General features: G+C 38.4%; 1 protein-coding gene across 11 annotated transcripts in view; it reads left to right on the top strand.

Moving 5' to 3' along the window:
• TUSC3 (tumor suppressor candidate 3) overlaps nucleotides 1-17,210 on the top strand; it is a 340,062-nt gene that overhangs the window by 186,963 nt on the left and 135,889 nt on the right. For 10 of the 11 annotated variants that reach the window (XM_055287491.2, XM_055287430.2, XM_063613288.1 and 7 more), the window contains exon 2: nucleotides 7,790-7,959. In XM_055287491.2, the coding sequence (XP_055143466.1) occupies nucleotides 7,820-7,959 (140 nt within the window). In that variant the 5' untranslated portion in view covers nucleotides 7,790-7,819. The remainder of the gene's footprint in view (nucleotides 1-7,789; nucleotides 7,960-17,210) is intronic. The other variant, XM_055287440.2, reaches the window with a different exon arrangement.

The following is a 17,210-nucleotide window of genomic DNA, read 5'->3' as shown; positions in this document are numbered from 1 at the left end:
AAAGGGAACTCTTGTACACTCTTGGTGGGAATGTGAATTAGTGCAGCCATTATGGAAAACAGTATAGAGATTTCTTAAAAAGCCAGAAATACAACAACCATAATATTCAGCAATCTCAGTGATGGTTATTTATCCAAAGGAAAGGAAATCAGTATATCAAAGAGATACCTGTACTCTCATGTTTATTGAAGCATTATTCACAATACCCCCGATGTGGAATCAACCTAAGTGTCTATCAGTAGATGAATGGATAGCAAAAGTGTTGTATATACACAATGGAATGTTATTCAGCTGTAAGAAGAAATGAAATCTTGCTATTCACAGCAGCATGGATGAGTCCAGAGGACATTGTGTTAAATGAAGTAAGTCAGGCACAAAAAGACAAACATCACATGTTCTCACTCATATAGGAGTTAAAAAGAAACCAGAAACCAGATTGAGCTCACAGAAGTAGAGAGTTGAATTACGGTTATTAGAGGATGGGAAAATTAGGCAGGAGGCGAGGATAGGAAGAGGTTATTTAGCCACAAATTTACAGATGGGAGGAATAAGTTCTAATGTTCTATAAGCAGTGTAGGGTGAATGTAGTTTACACTAATATGTTATATATATTCAAAGTCTAGAAGAGAGGATTTCAGATGTTCACAGCACAAGGAAATGATAAATTTTTAAGATGATACATATTCTAATTACGCAGATTTAAATCAGTACATATTGTATAGTATATAGAAATATCCCTCTTTACCCACAAATATGTGTAATTATTACGTGTCAACTAAAAAGGAAAAAACAAAATACAGGACGTTTATACACTAACATAAAATACTACAAAAATGAGTTAAACGCATAAGTACTGAAATGAAAAAATGAAGAGAGGCTGGTTAAAGGATGTAAACACGTAGTTAGATAGAAGGAATAAGTTCCACAGTTCAGTCACTTCAACTTGTAGACTCAAGTGATCCTCTCGTCTCAGCCTCTTGAATAGCTAGGACCACTTGCACACACCATGAAGATTGGCTCACTTAAAAAAATTTTTTGTAGAGTTGGGGCCTCACTGTGCTGCAGTCCAGGCTGATGAAGGAATAAGTTCTGATGGTCGATAACAGAGTAGGAAGGTAGAATAAAAGTAGATAATTTAGTGAGGTATAGGAATAGGTTCAGAAATGAAGACTTTTAAAGAATGAAAGTAGAGATTTTGTGTTTTTTTGCTTTTTTTTTAATAGGGACTGATTGCTATTTTAGAATTTTATAGTGCCATGTATTTTTATACAAAATTTACTCCTAGAAATTTGCATATTATATATGTGTTTTAGAATATCAGGCCAGGTGTGGTGGCTCACGCCAGTAATCCCAACACTTTGGGAGGCCACGGCTAGTGGCCTTCTGAGGTCAGGAGTTGGAGACCAGCCTGGCCAACATGGCAAAACGCTGTCTCTACTAAAAATACAAAAATTAGCCCGTCGTGGTGGCTTACGCCTGTAATCCTGTCAACTCCGGAAGCTGAGGCAGGAGAATCGTTTGAACCTGGGAGGTGGAGGTTGCATTGAGCGGCGATGGTGCCACTGCCCTCCAGCCTGTGTGACAGAGTGAGAGTTCATCTTAAAAAAAAAAATTAATCTGTTTTATTGATTTTAAAATAAATTCAAATATGTTAAAACTGTCAAGGTCAATTGGAAATATTTTTGATTCATTCTGGCTGTGCTGTGGGTGGCGGGAAGGAGAGAGCGTTGCAACAGTCCTTGGCGCCTCTGACCTTGAGACTCCCTGAGCAAGAGCCCTAACACCCCTTGGGGCTCTGCCTTTGCTGGCATCTCTGAGTTTTTGGGTGCCGCTGTGTTCCCCTCATCCAGATGTTGATTTCCAAGTCAGAAGCAGGTCGCCTCATGCCTGTCCCAGCCACAGGCCAAGCATGGAACTGCAGTGGGCATGGAATCTGGGCCAGTAGCACGAGACCAGCGCAGCCTGCTAGGCCGAGTGGGCAGAATGAGCTCAGCGAAGCCTGAGCAGAGGCACCGCTGGCCACAGAGATTTCCGGCTAGGGCAGTGGCTTAGAAAGAATCCTGTGTAATCAGCAGACAGACGGAGGAAATAGATGTGCACTAATCCACTCACTCACACAAGTCTATATTTGTTTCTGTATCTATCTGAAAAATATGTGTGTGTGTGTGTGTGTGTATATATATATATATATATATATATATATATATATATATGTTTTTTTTTTTTTTTTTTTTTTTGAGACAGAGTCTCCCTCTGTCGCACAGGTTGGAATGCAGTGGTGTGATCTCGGCTCACTGCAAGCTCCGCCTCCTGGGTTCAAGTGATTCTCCTGCTTCAGCCTCCTGAGTAGCTGGGACTGCAGGTTCTTGCCACCACGCCCGGCTTATTTTTGTATTTTTAGTAGAGACAGGTTTTCACCATATTGGCCAGGGTGGTCTCGAGCTCCTGACCTCTTGATCCTCCCGCGTGGGCCACCCAAAGTGCTAGGATTACAGGCATGAGCCACCGCACCTGGCCTGTATTCCTGTTTAAAAAGCCACAGATTAATATAGATGCCTCCAACTCCTGTCCAACGTCACAAGATTCATTCTGGCCCTCCCCCTTTCCTTATTTGTGAGTTCTTTTCTGACAGTGATACAAAGCCAGATATATATTTACTTACTTGTTCAACTGTGGTGTACTGATAAAGTAACAGAAGTGATAATATATACCTCTGTGAGAAACAAAAATAACTCGAGTATGTTATTTGTGTACAGCTTCTTTTTCTCTTTGGCTTTAAGAATATCCAGTCAAATACTGTTTTCCAAAGTTACGTTTGTGTTAGTAATGCAGTCAAGTTAAGTTGTTAAAGTTTGCTTTTCATTTTGGAACCATCCTCCCAACCCTGGCTGATCATTTAAAAATATGTAAGGCAGAAATCATTTCTGTGTTGTCTACTGTTGTGTTATTTAAAGACAGGGATACGTTCTGAGAAATGTGTCATGTGCAAGCATCATAAAGTATGCTTACACAAACCTAGATGGTATAGTCTACTGCACACCTAGGCTGTGTGGTATAGTTCCTAGGGTACAAAGCTGTGCACAGTAGTACTCTATTAAATATTGTAGGCAGTTGTAGCACAATAAGAAGTATTTATGTATCTAACCACGTCTAAATTTAGAAATGGTACAGCAAAAATACGGTATAAAAGATAAAAAATGGTCCACCTGTCTAGGACACTCTCCATGAATGGAGCTTTCAGACCTGGAGGTTGCTCTGGATGAATCAGTCAGTAGTGGTGAGTGAGTGTGAAGGCCCAGGATGTTACTGTACACTACTGTAGACTCTATAAACACTGCACGCTTAGGCTTTATCGAAAGATTTTTCTTTGGTAATAAATTAACTTTACCCTACTAGAACTTTTTAAAAAGTTTTTAATTTTTTTAACTTTTTGAGTCTTGTAATAACTGTAAGCTTAAAATACAAACACATTTTACAGCTGTACAAAAATATTTTCTTTATATCCTTATTCTGTAAGCTTTTTTTCTGATTTTTAAAAAAGTTTTTATACTTTTTTGTTGAAAACTAAGACACAAACACATACATTAGCCTAGGCCTACACAGGGTCAGGATTATGAATATCACTATCTTGCACCTCCACATCTTGTCCCAGTGGGGGGTCTTCAGGTGCAATAACAGTTATGGAGCTGTCATCTCCTAGCATAACGTTCTCTTCTGGACACCTCCTAAAGGACCTGCCTGAGGCTTTTTTACAGTTAACTTTAGAAAACAAATAAGCAGAAGGAGTACAGTCTAAAGATAAAAAGTATAGTAAATACATAAAACCAGTAACAAAGTTGTTTATCGTTATCAAGTATTATATACTATACGTAATTGCATGTGCTATGTTTTCATATGTCTGGCAGCCAGTAGCTTTGTTTACACCAGCATCAGCACAAACACAGGAGTAAAACGGTGTGTTGCAGTGTTACCACGGCTGCCCATCATTATTAGGTGGTGAGAATTTTTCAGCCCCATTATAATCTTAAGGGACCATCTTTGTATATGGAACCTATTGTTAAGTGATTAACATCGCTATGCGACACATGACTGTATTTCTGTGGGCTTTGGCAAATGCAGGCATGGCTCTGCCACTAGTCATGAGTCGGAACACTTCCGTTACCCTATATACTGTGTTTTGGAAGAAATTATTAAAAGTAGTTTGATACTTAAAATTCAAAGAAAAATCTTTTTGTGGATTTTACTGATATTTTAGTCTAGTTTAAGGGATAAATGTGTTTCTCCCTTAAGGCAGTTGGGATACTAAGAATAGAAGAGAGATTACAGTTCTTATTTTCACTATGATTTGATATTTATTGTTATTCCAGAACATGGATTTGTTTTTCCAGCTTTTAAATAATCGATATTTTTCATATAATAGATTGAGACTTTTAAAAGAAAAATAATTCACAAAATGTAATCAATTATAGTATATGCTTTTAAAACGCTATTTTTCTCAGTTTTAATTGCTCTCTGCTCTTCCTCGTTTACCCTATAAGCAAAAAGAAAACAATTTAGAAGTGGCAAAATTTTATCCTAGTTTTAACATTGATTAGTCTGGAGTTTTATTCTATATACTTTTGTTTTTCAGTCGAAGTCTCTCTCTTGTCGCCCAGGCTGGAGTGCAGTGGCACGATCTCGGCTCACTGCAAGCTCCACCTCCCGGGTTCACGCCGTTCTCCTGCCTCAGCCTCTTAAGTAGCTGGGACTACAGGTGCCCGCCACCACGCCTGGCTAATTTTTTGTATTTTTTTGTTTATTTGTTTTTTTAGTAGAGGTGGGCTTCCACCTTGTTAGCCAGGATGATCTTATCTCCTGACCTTGTGATCTGCCTGCCTCGGCCTCCCAAAGTGCTGGGATTACAGGCGTGAGCCACCGCGCCCGGCCTCTTCCATATACTTTTAAATCTCTTGTATAGGACAGATTATATTTATGAATAGATCAAGGATAATGGACATGAGTTTTAATTAGTAAGAAAGAGAATTAGAGCATTCAGAATTGTGAAAAAATGACTCACTTTTGCCAGTAATAATAGTGCAAAGCTGAGGCGTGAGAATCCCTTGAACCCTGGAGGTGGAGGTTGCGATTTGCTGAGATTGCACCATTGCACTCCAGCCTGAATAACAGAGGGAGACTGTATCAGAAACAAACAAACTGCAAATTAAAATAAGATACCATTTTCGATTAACTTGGAAGTGTGTGTGCATATGTGTACACCATAAAGAGATAGAAAGTGAGTAAGAATGAATACCCTAATCTGGTAAGGGGTATAGTGAATTTCACACTCTAATATGTTAATACATTGCAGATAGCATTAGAATTTCACACTGATATAGTGTTTGTAAGGAAGTGTAGTCATGGTAATGAAAAATACCAATTTGTCAAGATTGATGCAAAATGATGGGACTAATAGGCATTTTTTTTAAAGTTTTTTTCCAGAATATTTGTAATGGGAAAGTTACATATAGTTGGAATTCTACATTTTTCAAGATGTGATTGTGTAAAAACTATATTTTACATTGATTTTTAAAGTATTAAACATAACTGTGTACCTTGAAGTCTGTGGCACAGTGGTTCTCAATATTTAGAAAAATGACATATATATTTGCCTAATTCTGAAGAAATATAGTAATTGTATGGTAACTAGAAGTGTACTACAAAGCGGAATTCAGTTAAACCAAGTTAAGAGTATGCATTGTTGTGTTTTGCTTGATTTTTAAAGGCACTTGTAACTTCCCTAGTCCTTTGTTACTTAAATAAGAAATATTCCTCTGTGAGGAATTTTCATTTGTGATCAGGCTAGTAAATGAGTTTCGTATTACCTTGAAGATGGGAAGCATGGGAAATAGGAGTACCAGACTCAGGAGTCTCATTCCTTTCAGCATCCATGAAACTGGGGCTGGCTTCTTTGATTATTTAAAAGTAAAGTGAAATCTTTGACCTTTTACAGTTATTTACTGTTTTCATAGATACATATTTGGTATAAATGGGATTTTTAAATAAGAAAAACAGTAAGATTATTGTAGAAATTCAGAGAGTATTAAAAGAGTGTGTGTGGTGTGTGTCTGTGTGTGAGTGTGTGTTGTGCATGTATGTAATGAGAAAAGTAGAAAATACTGAGGTAACTCATAGGTAAGTAACTTTCTTAGACCAATTCTCTTCTCCCCTCATTAGTGGATTACCCTGCTTGATTTCCACTCTTTCCATAGAGGGTCACCATCTCTAAATACTTAAAAAATAAATATTTCTATAGTTTTTATCTGTTATTTTAAAATGTTTTCAAGGCTCAGAAGAATTTATGTAGTAAGTTGGTTCATTGCGTGTATTGGTAAATATTGGAGACTTTAAATCTTATTAAATACATAACAGTTTTCTGTAAGGCAAACACTATTAAAATAATGCTTAACATGGAAAATAACCTCACTTCGCTTCTGAAAATTAAAACTAAGAACAATTAGGATAAGTCCTTCTATGTCATCTTCTACTGTTTTGGGTATATTGATGAGGCAGAGAAATAAGTTGTCATTTTCAATTTAATAAGGTTATTTTACTTTGGAAATATATATCTATAAAATAAACATAAATATATGTAAAAATATATAATATATATAAAGTACATTTCCAAAGTTATATATATATATATTTAACTCAGACTGCAAATATATATATGGATTTATATATGTTATATATAAATACTACATATACATAAATCTATATATGTCTATATAGATAAATCTATAGCTATATATTTTTACACATAAATTTATATGTGTAAATCTAACTAAATGCAAGTAATTTATTTGTTTTGAGGTTAAGAGCAATTTTAGTTGATGCCCTTTGGTTGTGGCAAAATTGTGTGTTTAAAAAAAAACAAACACAGCCGAGTCATTAGCTATAATTTTTCTTTTTCATACAGTTAGCATGCATGCATATCTGAATGTTTTCTCTCTGCCAGTTACTGTGCTCTTTGGCCAGGTTACTTTCCTTGCCTTCCTCCCTTCCATTTCTTTCCATTTATCTTTTTTCCTGTTTAAGTGGGTGCAAAGCATTGCAACAAGTCTTTTACCTTAACTCAGGATAAGTTGTCTGCCTTCCCTTCTCTCTTCTTGATGTATATGCGCCCAGTCTCTGTGATCCACTTTTCCTTTTTCACTTGAGACGAGAGGGGAAAGAGATTACTTTTCTCTCTGATTTCTAGAGTAGAGCTTGGTTAAATGGCACAGTTCAAGCCTCTCTCTCCTGACCACTTATACTTGCTTGGTTTTAAAATGGCAGGCATTTTCTTTGTCTTATTGGAATACAATGTTGTAGAGTTGTGAACTTCTCAGACTTGTTCAAGTAAAATGAATGTTCTAAAGATAAGAGCCTTTTTTTTTTCTTTCTTTCTTTTTTTTTTTTTGGAGAGGCAGTGTCTTACTCTGTTGCCCAAGCTTATCTTGAACTCCTTGGGCTCAAGTGATCCTTCCATCTTGGTCTCCCAAAATGCTAGGATTACAGGTGTGAGCCCATTGGCATTCTTAGATTGCTGACTTCTCTAGCAACTGGTCTGGGATATATAAGGCCAAAAGAAAACCCAACATTAGAAAAATATATGTCTTTTCTGTCTTTCTAGGAGCAGAAATATGGTCTTACTTTTATCTTTTCTATAAACTTGGATATCATTAGGAAAAAGAAAATAAAACATTTATATGAAATTCAAACAAAAGGACTTTGACTCTTTGTAAATGTTAATTTCTGTGTTTAATTGCAGAATCTTTTAGCTGAAAAAGTAGAGCAGCTGATGGAATGGAGTTCCAGACGCTCAATCTTCCGAATGAATGGTGATAAATTCCGAAAATTTATAAAGGCACCACCTCGAAACTATTCCATGATTGTTATGTTCACTGCTCTTCAGCCTCAGCGGCAGTGTTCTGTGTGCAGGTAATTTATGTATTTGAAAAATATTAAAAACTATTATCCATGGCTTACATACATATTTTTAATATTCATTTTAAGATAAATATATGTAAGATAATTAAACTGTTGTTTAATAGTCAAATATAACTGCATTTAAAAATAAGCTGAAAAATCAGTGTATTTTAGAAAATGATATGGATAGGCTAATACTGTTTTATTGTGGGCATGTAAAATATTCATTGACCAGTTGCACATATAATCATAAAACTGCTTTATCATCTTGATATCCTGCAGATTGCCTTGTAGGTCACTCAGTTACAGCTATGGTTAATGAAGTAGCCCCCTTAAATATAATCAATTTTTAATTTTTAATAGAGAGGACTCACTTTTACCTAGCATAGCCCATTTAATTTTTGATACTGCCAATGATTAGACATTTCTATGCTATAGAAGTAAACAGTTTTAAATGAATGAAATCTTTGTCAGGAGGAACAAATTAAAGAAAACTTTGGACAAATATAAATACTTGTCCAAAAGTATACAACAAACACTTTTTTAAATTGAAATTTTTATTTTGAAATAATTGTAGGTACACATCTTTTACGCAGTTTCCTCCAGTGGTAACCTGTTGTAAAACTATAGTACAAATTCACAAGTAGGGTATTGGCATTGATACAGACAAATGCGGAACAGCTCTATTACTGTAGGAATACTTCTTGCCATTTAAAGTCACACCCACTCTCCATTGTACTTCTTACCTGTCGAATTTGACCTCTGACCTCTGGCAATCACTAATCTGTTCTGCATTTCTATAATTTTGTCATTTCAAGAATCTTATGTAAATGGAACTGTATGGTACATGACCTTTTCGGTTTGGCTTTCAAAAATTAGTTGTAATTCCTTAAAAAAATGTGTCCGAGTTGTTATATTTATCAATAATTATTTTTTTAAATTACTGAGTAATATTCCATTTTATGGATGTACTGCAGTTTATTTAACCTTTCATTTGTTAAAGGAATCGGGGTTGTTTCTAGGTTTTGGCTATTGGAAATAAATGTGGTATGAGCATTTTTCTACAGGTTTTTATGTGAACTTACCATTTTTCTGGGAAGAATGCCACAGAGTGTGGTGGTTAGGTTGTGTGGTAGTTTCTATTTAGTTATATGAGAAACAGCCAAAATGTTTTCTAGAATGGCTGTATCATTTTACATTCCAGCCATCAGTGTGTTTAGTTGCCGCTTATGTTTACCAGCATTTGCTGTTGTGACCATTTTTTTTTTTTTTTTTTTTTTTGAGACGGAGTCTTGCTCTGTCGGCCAGGCTGGAGTGCAGTGGCGCGATCTCGGCTCACTGCAAGCTCCGCCTCCTGGGTTCACGCCATTCTCCTGCCTCAGGCTCTCCTAGTAGCTGGGACTACAGGTGCCTGCCACCACGCCCGGCTAATTTTTTTGTATTTTTAGTAGAGATGGGGTTTCACCATGGTCTTGATCTCCTGACCTCGTGATCCGCCTGCCTTGGCCTCCCAAAGTGCTGGGATTACAAGCGTGAGCCACCACGCCCAGCCTTGTTGTGACTATTTTATTTTAGCCATTCTGATAGATACTGTAGTAATATCTCATTGTGATTTAATTTTGCATTTCCCTATGACTAATTGTGTTGAACATCTTTTCATGTGCTCATTAGTCATCTGTATATCCTCTTTAATGAAGTATCTTCGTAGTCTTCTGCCCTTTTCTAATTGGATTCTTTAAATGAGTTTTTAGGGTTCTTTATATATTTAGATACTAGTCCTTTGTCAGATACTTGGTTTTCAAATATTTTCTCCCAGTTTGTTACTTGTATTTTCCTCCTCATTACAGGTCTTTTGCAGGTTTTAATTTTGATGAAGTTCAGTTTATTAGCATATCCGTTTACAATTATTTCTTTTCTTGTCAAATTAAAGAACTCTTTCCTTAGCCCTAGATCCCAAAGATCTTCTCCTGTTTTTTTTTCTGAAAATTTGCTTGTTTGATGTTTTACAGTTTGATCTGCTCTTTGAAAGAAAGCACTCAGTCTGTAATCAAGTATGATGTTAGCTGTAGGTTTTTTATAGATGGTATTTATCAAGTTAAGGAAATTGCTCTATATTCGTAGTTTGCTGACAGTTTTTATCATGAATGAGGTGCTGCATTAAAAAGATTTTTTTTGGTGTCACTTTATGTAGTTTTTCTTGCCTATGGATATAATCAGTTATATTGATTGATTTTCAAATGTCGAACTGGTCTTGCATACAGGAGTGAATACTATTTGACTGTGGCATATTATTTTATTATGTGTTGCTGGATTCAGTTTGCTAATTTTTTTTGAAGAAGTTTGTTTGAGCTAAGTTAATGATAGACACTGGTGTATAGTTTTTATTGTTTATAGTGTCTTTGTTTAGTTTTGGTATCAGGGTAATGTTGTACTCATAAAATGAGTTGGGGAATGTTACCTATTTTAATTTTTGGGAAATATTGTCTAAAATTAGTGTTAACTCTTCTTTAAGTGTTTGGTAGCATTTTCCAGTAAAATCATCTGGGTCTGGTGGTATCTTTTCCAGAAACTTTTAAATTACATAATCCATTTCCTCAATGGTTAAGGACAGCACAGTTTGTTTATATCTTCTTGGCTGAACACGTGTTCCAGAGCAAACACATTTTGTATTATAACTCCATGTACCAGCATTGTCCATGTTGTATATTCATTGTAGACTTGGTTTAGGTTTCTAAACGATTTTGAGCTGTAGTGGAGACTGAAGTTATTAGTAACTGGGGTCAATGTAAAAAATCAGTTTTACTCAGGTTAGGTGGTAGAAAGGGAAGGAGAGTGTTCTAAAATTTCTAAGAAGCATGTTACCACAACCTAATGATGAGTGTATGTTGGGGCGTGGTTAAAAGTGAGTAGAGAAGATGGTGAGCAAAATATTTTGAAAAACAGCACGTTAGGTGATTTTGAATTCTATTACTATCAAATTTGAGGACCAATACTTGAGAGTGTATTAACACTGTTGTCAGAATTGGGCTAGCACATATGGATAGAGTATATGTACCTTAATGATGGCAGTGGCGGGCCATCTGAAGAGGCCACTGCTATCGTGCCAGCTGTGGCAAGGGAGGCTGGGTGGGAGTGGTTGCAGGAGCAGCAGTGGCAGTGGGGTGACCCGTGTGCACCACGCCCCCTGTGCCTTGTGTCCCCGAGGTAGCTGACTCTGGCACCCCCACCCTCCTGAGCCTAGGCAGGACCCACTCCCAGGCCTGGAGCCTCTGCCACTCCAGACCCTGTCCCTGGTCACTGCTGTCAACCTGCCACTTCTACGGGGAGTAGGGAAAAGCCAGACAGTCCCTGAAGCTATGGGGGCCGCTGTTATGGGGCCAGGCCAAGTCACCTGCTGGTCGGGGCAGTCAGGTACGGAGGGGTGGGCAGAGAGGGGACCCCAAGGCGGAACTGGATCTGCGGCAGTGCTGTGCTCCATGGAGCCAGTGGGAGCTGGGAGCAGACAGTAGCCCTACCCGCCCGAGCACGGTTGCAGCCTTCCAAGTCATGGCTGTGGACCAGGATATCCCTGTGCTTTTTGGGTCAGGGTGCAGGCAGCAACCTTGCCCTCCTGGGTGCAGCTGCAACTACCCACCTGCGACTGCAGACTCAGGCATCTCTCTGCACTCTCAGTGGCCCAGGAAGGCCCCCGTTACCCTTGCAGGCTTGGAGGTGTCTGCTCCCACTGCCTGGTCTCTCCCTGCTCTCGGTGGCTGCTTCAGTCTTGGAGCAAGGATTGGGCTGAGCAAGGATTGGGCTGAGCAAGGATTGGGCGCTGTTGGAGCTTGGCCGGGTGTGTGCATGCTCAGGGCAGAGCTGACGTGCCAGCCCCCTGCTGCCTCAGTCCCCTCTGGACTTTGGGCATAAATGAGCATGGGAGAGTGGCTGAGGGGGGCCCTGAGGGAAGTCTGGTTTTGGCCTGCAGGTGCCCCTTGGCCAGAACAAACTGGGCTCCATAAATGGCGGCAGGAGACAGACAGGCTCCAGGGTGGAAGGGTCCTGATGAAACCCCACCTTCAAGCTTGGGAGGGCCTGAAGCCTGGGGACTGGGCTGCTGGTCCTGTTGAACATAGTGGGAAAGTGTGGTACTTTTTCCTACTCTCACCCATGCACCAGTCAGCTCACACTATATCTGGCCCATAAAAACCTTAGACTCAGCCAGACTTGAGAAGAGGATGGAGAGATGATGAGATGAAGAGATGACTAGCTGCAGAGAGAAGCTGCCCACCCCAGGGTCTCCTCTCTGCTGAGAGCTGAGGAGGCAACAATAGGACCAGATGCAGAGAGATGCTGCTCTTTCTGCCGAGAGCTGAAGAGGCTATAGGACAGCATGCCTGGCAGAAAGGAGGTACCCTCCCTACTGAGAGCTGAAGACTTGTTAGGACATCCTGGCTGTGGAGAGGAGCTACCCGCTGCAGGTCCCCTCTGTGCTGTTCTTTTGCTCAATAAAGCTCCCCTTCATCTTTCTCACCCTCCGCTCGTTTGTGTGCTTCATTCTTCCTGGATGCAGGACAAGAACATGGGACCTGCCAAATGGCAAGGCTAAAAGAGCTGTAATACAGAGAGGGCTGCAACATGCCGCTTGCTTGCCATGTTGTGGATGAAGAGAAGAAGAGAATAGCTGTGGCCCTTCGGGGAGCCCAGACCTGGGAGCTTCCTGAGCCAGGGCTGTGACTCCCTTTTTGGGGCCCTGTGGTTTCTGGTGTCTCCAAGCTGCCGGGTGCCACTGCATTCCCCAGTGCCGGCCAGGGAAGCTGCTTGCAGTCCGCCTGCAGCCTCACGGGGAGCTGGTGTCTCTTCCAGTTCCTGGAGCTGCACGCCCTGCTGTAGCCAGCATGCCTGGCTGTGTGCAGTGGCCAGACCCCACGCTCACTCACACACTCCTTGTTGCTCTGTTCCTGGTGTGCCATTGGCAGGCGTGGGATCCCGGCCAGTAGCGGGAGCTGAGTGGAGCCTGCCAGTCTGAGTGGACAAAATGAATCCAGTGGGCCAGAGTGAAACTCAGGCAAAGGCGACACTGGCCATAGAGGTTTCCATCTGGCGAAGCAACATCCCAAGGATCCCATAACATTAAGGGATGCTATAAAGCCCTACTCAAACAAAATACCTTAATTGCTATTTTCCCTTAAAAATAAAGCATTTCAGGCATTTAAAAAATACTGTAAATATTTTAGGAAAATCTTTTTTTGTTCCTAAAAATTGAGTGTATTGATTTCCTAAAATCACTGGTATAGTGAAGAAATATTTAATAATTATATATATATTTTTTTTTTTTTTTTTTTTTTTTTTTTGAGACAGAGTCTCGTTCTGTCCCCCAGGCTGGAGTGCAGTGGCGCAATCTCGGCTCACTGCAAGCTCCGCCTCCCGGGTTCACGCCATTCTCCTGCCTCAGCCTCTCCGAGTAGCTGGGACTACAGGTGCCTGCCACCACGCCTGGCTAATTTTTTGTATTTTTAGTAGAGACGGGGTTTCACCGTGGTCTCGATCTCCTGACCTCGTGATCCGCCCGCCTCGGCCTCCCAAAATGCTGGGATTACAAGCGTGAGCCATTTTATAACATTAATCTAGAAATATTTTATTATCTAAGTATTTATTTCACTGTTACATATAATCATATGTACTGTAATAACATAAACCGTAACATACTGTTAAGTGGTGCATTGTTTGGATAGTATTTTACTTAACGCATTTTGGTATTAAATCATTTGTTAAATACAGACCATTAATTTTTTATGACATCTAGCCTATAACAACTTTTTTTATTTATTTGCTTTTTATTTGTTCATTATAGCCTATTTTAAGAAACTTATTTTAGAAGAGTTTTGTATTTATAAGAGAAAGAGATTGAAGTTATTGGAAAATTTAATGGATCAATGTAGGGGTAGGATTGTTAGAGAAGAAAGAACAGGTTAAAGTTAAAATCTATTATGCAAAGCAGTATAGGGAAAGGGAAGGTGAGGAGCAGGTTCGTGACTTGTACGTTTTATATTTTATTCACTGAGAAGCAATGGAAATAGAAAGGCTTAACTAATTGGATAACCATGTAGCATTGAGGACCCTTTTTGAAACTAGAATACCTACCTTCTTAGTGAACAATCTGTAGAATTAAATGATTTTCTCTCCTAGTACTGAGCAATTTAGTAGCAAGAACCATCCTCCTTTGGAATGGTCCTATTTTCTTCGTGGTGTGAAGTGGATTAGGAAAATGAGTAGAAAGTGCTAGTGAGAGAATATGGGAAATATGTAGGTATGGTTTCAAAGTTGGACGAGGGTCAGAGGAAGCTGGGGAAAGTTGACAAACTGGTTGTGATACAGTTAAGCTAGATTTTCACAAGGGTGAAGAAGAGGTTTTGTGTAGAAGTAGGATAGGGTTGAAAATTAGCAAGTTGTCATAAAGGGTTTATTTAATAAGTAACTTGCTGAAGTATGATATACGTGATTTTTGATGGTATAAAGAAGCTTGAACTATGAGACTGTGGTAATATCTAGGTTATAAAATTAGATGTTGAAATTAGGATGATATGCTAACTGAAGAGGAAAAAAGTGAAATTATAGAGGGATGACTTGGAGTTTGTAGATGAGGATGAAAATTTATATTAAACGATGATATGAATTTCAAATGGGCATCTGTTAAGTAACTGTGGTAGAGAAGTGGTCTTGAGATCTATTGTTTTTGAGCCAGGAGAGCTCTGTAATCCATATGATAGTGGGCAGAGTGGACCAAAGAGATCTCAAGGTGACAACTAAGATGAAAAGGTAAAGAGGAGTTTCCACAAATATTTTCCAAGAAAAATTATTCAAATTATATTTCTGAATAATAAATGAAGTGTCAGAGGGAGTTGTAGATGCACTGAGAAAGGGACCCTGTCATTTGCGGCCATCTTTTTTTTTTTTTTTTTTACTTGAATTACTCCTCCTGGGTCCTTCTGTGTCAGTGTACTTTTGGACCACTTCTATAACACTGCTGTAATCTTTATAATTGTATAGGATCTTTGAAAAGTTCATAGTTGGAATTTAAAAATCGTAGGACTTTCCTTTGTGAGATGCCTTTTTTCTTTTCTTTAAAAAAGAAAAGCGAAATTTTCTTCTACAGTTTACTTGCATTTCGATTCTTCAGTTGATTTGCCTTGCCTAAAGGGTGGTGAATGAGCTTTTGGCTTCCTTGTAAGCCCTTTTAGCAGATAATTCTGCTCTTCCTTCACACAGTCAGTTTATTCACAAATTTTGGAATTCAATTCTCACCTCCCTCAGTGCTAACATCAAACTCTTCGGCCAAATAAAGTTGTTAATTAAGACTACTCGATATAATTCTCACCTCCCTTAAGTGTTAGCTCCAAACTTTTTTTTAATCAAATTATACTGTAGGTATTATTCTTGATAATTGCTAATTCTTTTAGATGTATTCTTCTATGAAGTTACTCATCTCTTCCAGGGTTTATTACAAAATCTAAGAACGAAATATCCTTATGGAAGGATGTTACTATGGATCAATAGATTTAAGAAGAAAATTCAGTTGAAGGGAAATAAAGAACTTATGTAGAATCAAGCAGGTTGCCTGTATAACCAAAGTTTTGGTGATGTGTTGGAGATTGATATATAATTGGATTCCAGTTAAATGAAATATTGATAAATTACAAAATACTTTGAGAAGAATAAATAACATTACATTGATACATTAGCTATTAACTAACATTCTCTCCCAACAAAATAAAATTTTTGTTTACTACATGTAAACTATTGGGGATGCTATGTTAAGTCATTCCTATATACAGTATGTATATTTTCTCATGTGATTCTCATTGTGAAAGTTAGATATGAAGAAAACTCGTTTTATAAATGAGAATATTAAAGCTGAGAGATTATAATTTTTCCAAAGTCACACAGCTAGTAACTGTTGAGGGTTGGGTTGTGACTCCAGAGCTATTAGAATTTAAGGCTTTTCTTAAGTGCACATGTTCATTATTGTCCCCATTCTGTAAACTGTAATTATGTCTTGCTTTTGTGTTCCTAACCAAGATTATTAGTGTCTTAGGGCAGTAATCCCTCCGCCAGCATATCCTAAACTCGTGTGATCATGAAAAGCTTTTATTCAGGGGTGTGTCTCGTAATGGGGACTGGTGAATTGAATACAGCTGGCTAAAATCACAGGAAAAGAGCCTGTCACCCTTTTGTTTCCTTACAGAGAGGTCACACCTCTCATGGGTTTAGAGTGTGAAATTAACAAATAAGGTAAACTTGGGTATAGATAAAATTACCCTTGTACATCACTTAAGGCACTTGTAAGTATATTACTTTATTTGGGTTTAGTACTACAGCTCTTATCGTTTCCTCTTACTTTTGATAATATTTCTTCATAGTCCTTAATTTTTAAGTTTCCTTAAATTTCTTGGCTACGTGAACAAGGTATTTCACCTCTTTGTCAAGACTGGGGAACTGTCGTGCCTTTTATATGTTCTTTTTCTGGTTTGGCTAACATGAGACATGTTTCAGACTTGAGTGAATCCATGACCAGTTTGGTATAAATCATGCCCTCAAGTTATTGCTGAGCTATGTAGTTTAATTTTCTTATTTTTTACATTGAAGGCGTATGATGTAACTTCACTGTGTTATCTTTCTACCTAGGTGTCTCTTCCACAGGTAGGATAATCCCACCATTTTTACTGTTTACAACAAACGTTCATTATATATGTGACATTGTAGCATTCCTTGAATTCTTTTCTATATTCTATAATTTTTCCATTTAAAGTCCAGCTATAGTCTCTTCATCTTTTTAATTTCAAGCTTACAGAAAATTGAAACTAGTACAGTGGACACCTGTGCTACCCTTTACCAAAATTCACTAATTAGTAATGTTTTGACACTTTGCATTTTGCTCTCTTTTAAGTATAGGTAAAAAAATCAGTCAAGTATTAGCAAAAAACTACCTATGAGTTACATACATCATGAATATTGTCCCTAAGTACTTCAGTAATGCATCTCTTGAGTTGAAGGTTGTTCTGTGTGGTTTTTTTTGTTTGTTTTTTAAAGACACAGTCTTGCTGTGTCACCTAGGCTGGAGTGCAGTGGCACAATCATGGCTCACTACAACCTCCGCCTCCCAGGTTCAAGTGATTCTCCTGCCTCAGCCTCCTAAGTATCTGGGACTACAGGCACCTGCCCCCACGCCTGGCTAAACTTTTTGGATTTTTAGTAGAAACGGGGTTTCACCATGTTGGCCAGGCTGG

Source organism: Symphalangus syndactylus, chromosome 1 (genome assembly GCF_028878055.3).
Source record: "Symphalangus syndactylus isolate Jambi chromosome 1, NHGRI_mSymSyn1-v2.1_pri, whole genome shotgun sequence".
Classification (NCBI taxonomy): Eukaryota; Metazoa; Chordata; class Mammalia; order Primates; family Hylobatidae; genus Symphalangus; species Symphalangus syndactylus.
The sequence above is the reverse complement of the archived record's forward strand: the minus strand, read 5'-3'. Positions and strand labels throughout refer to the sequence as shown.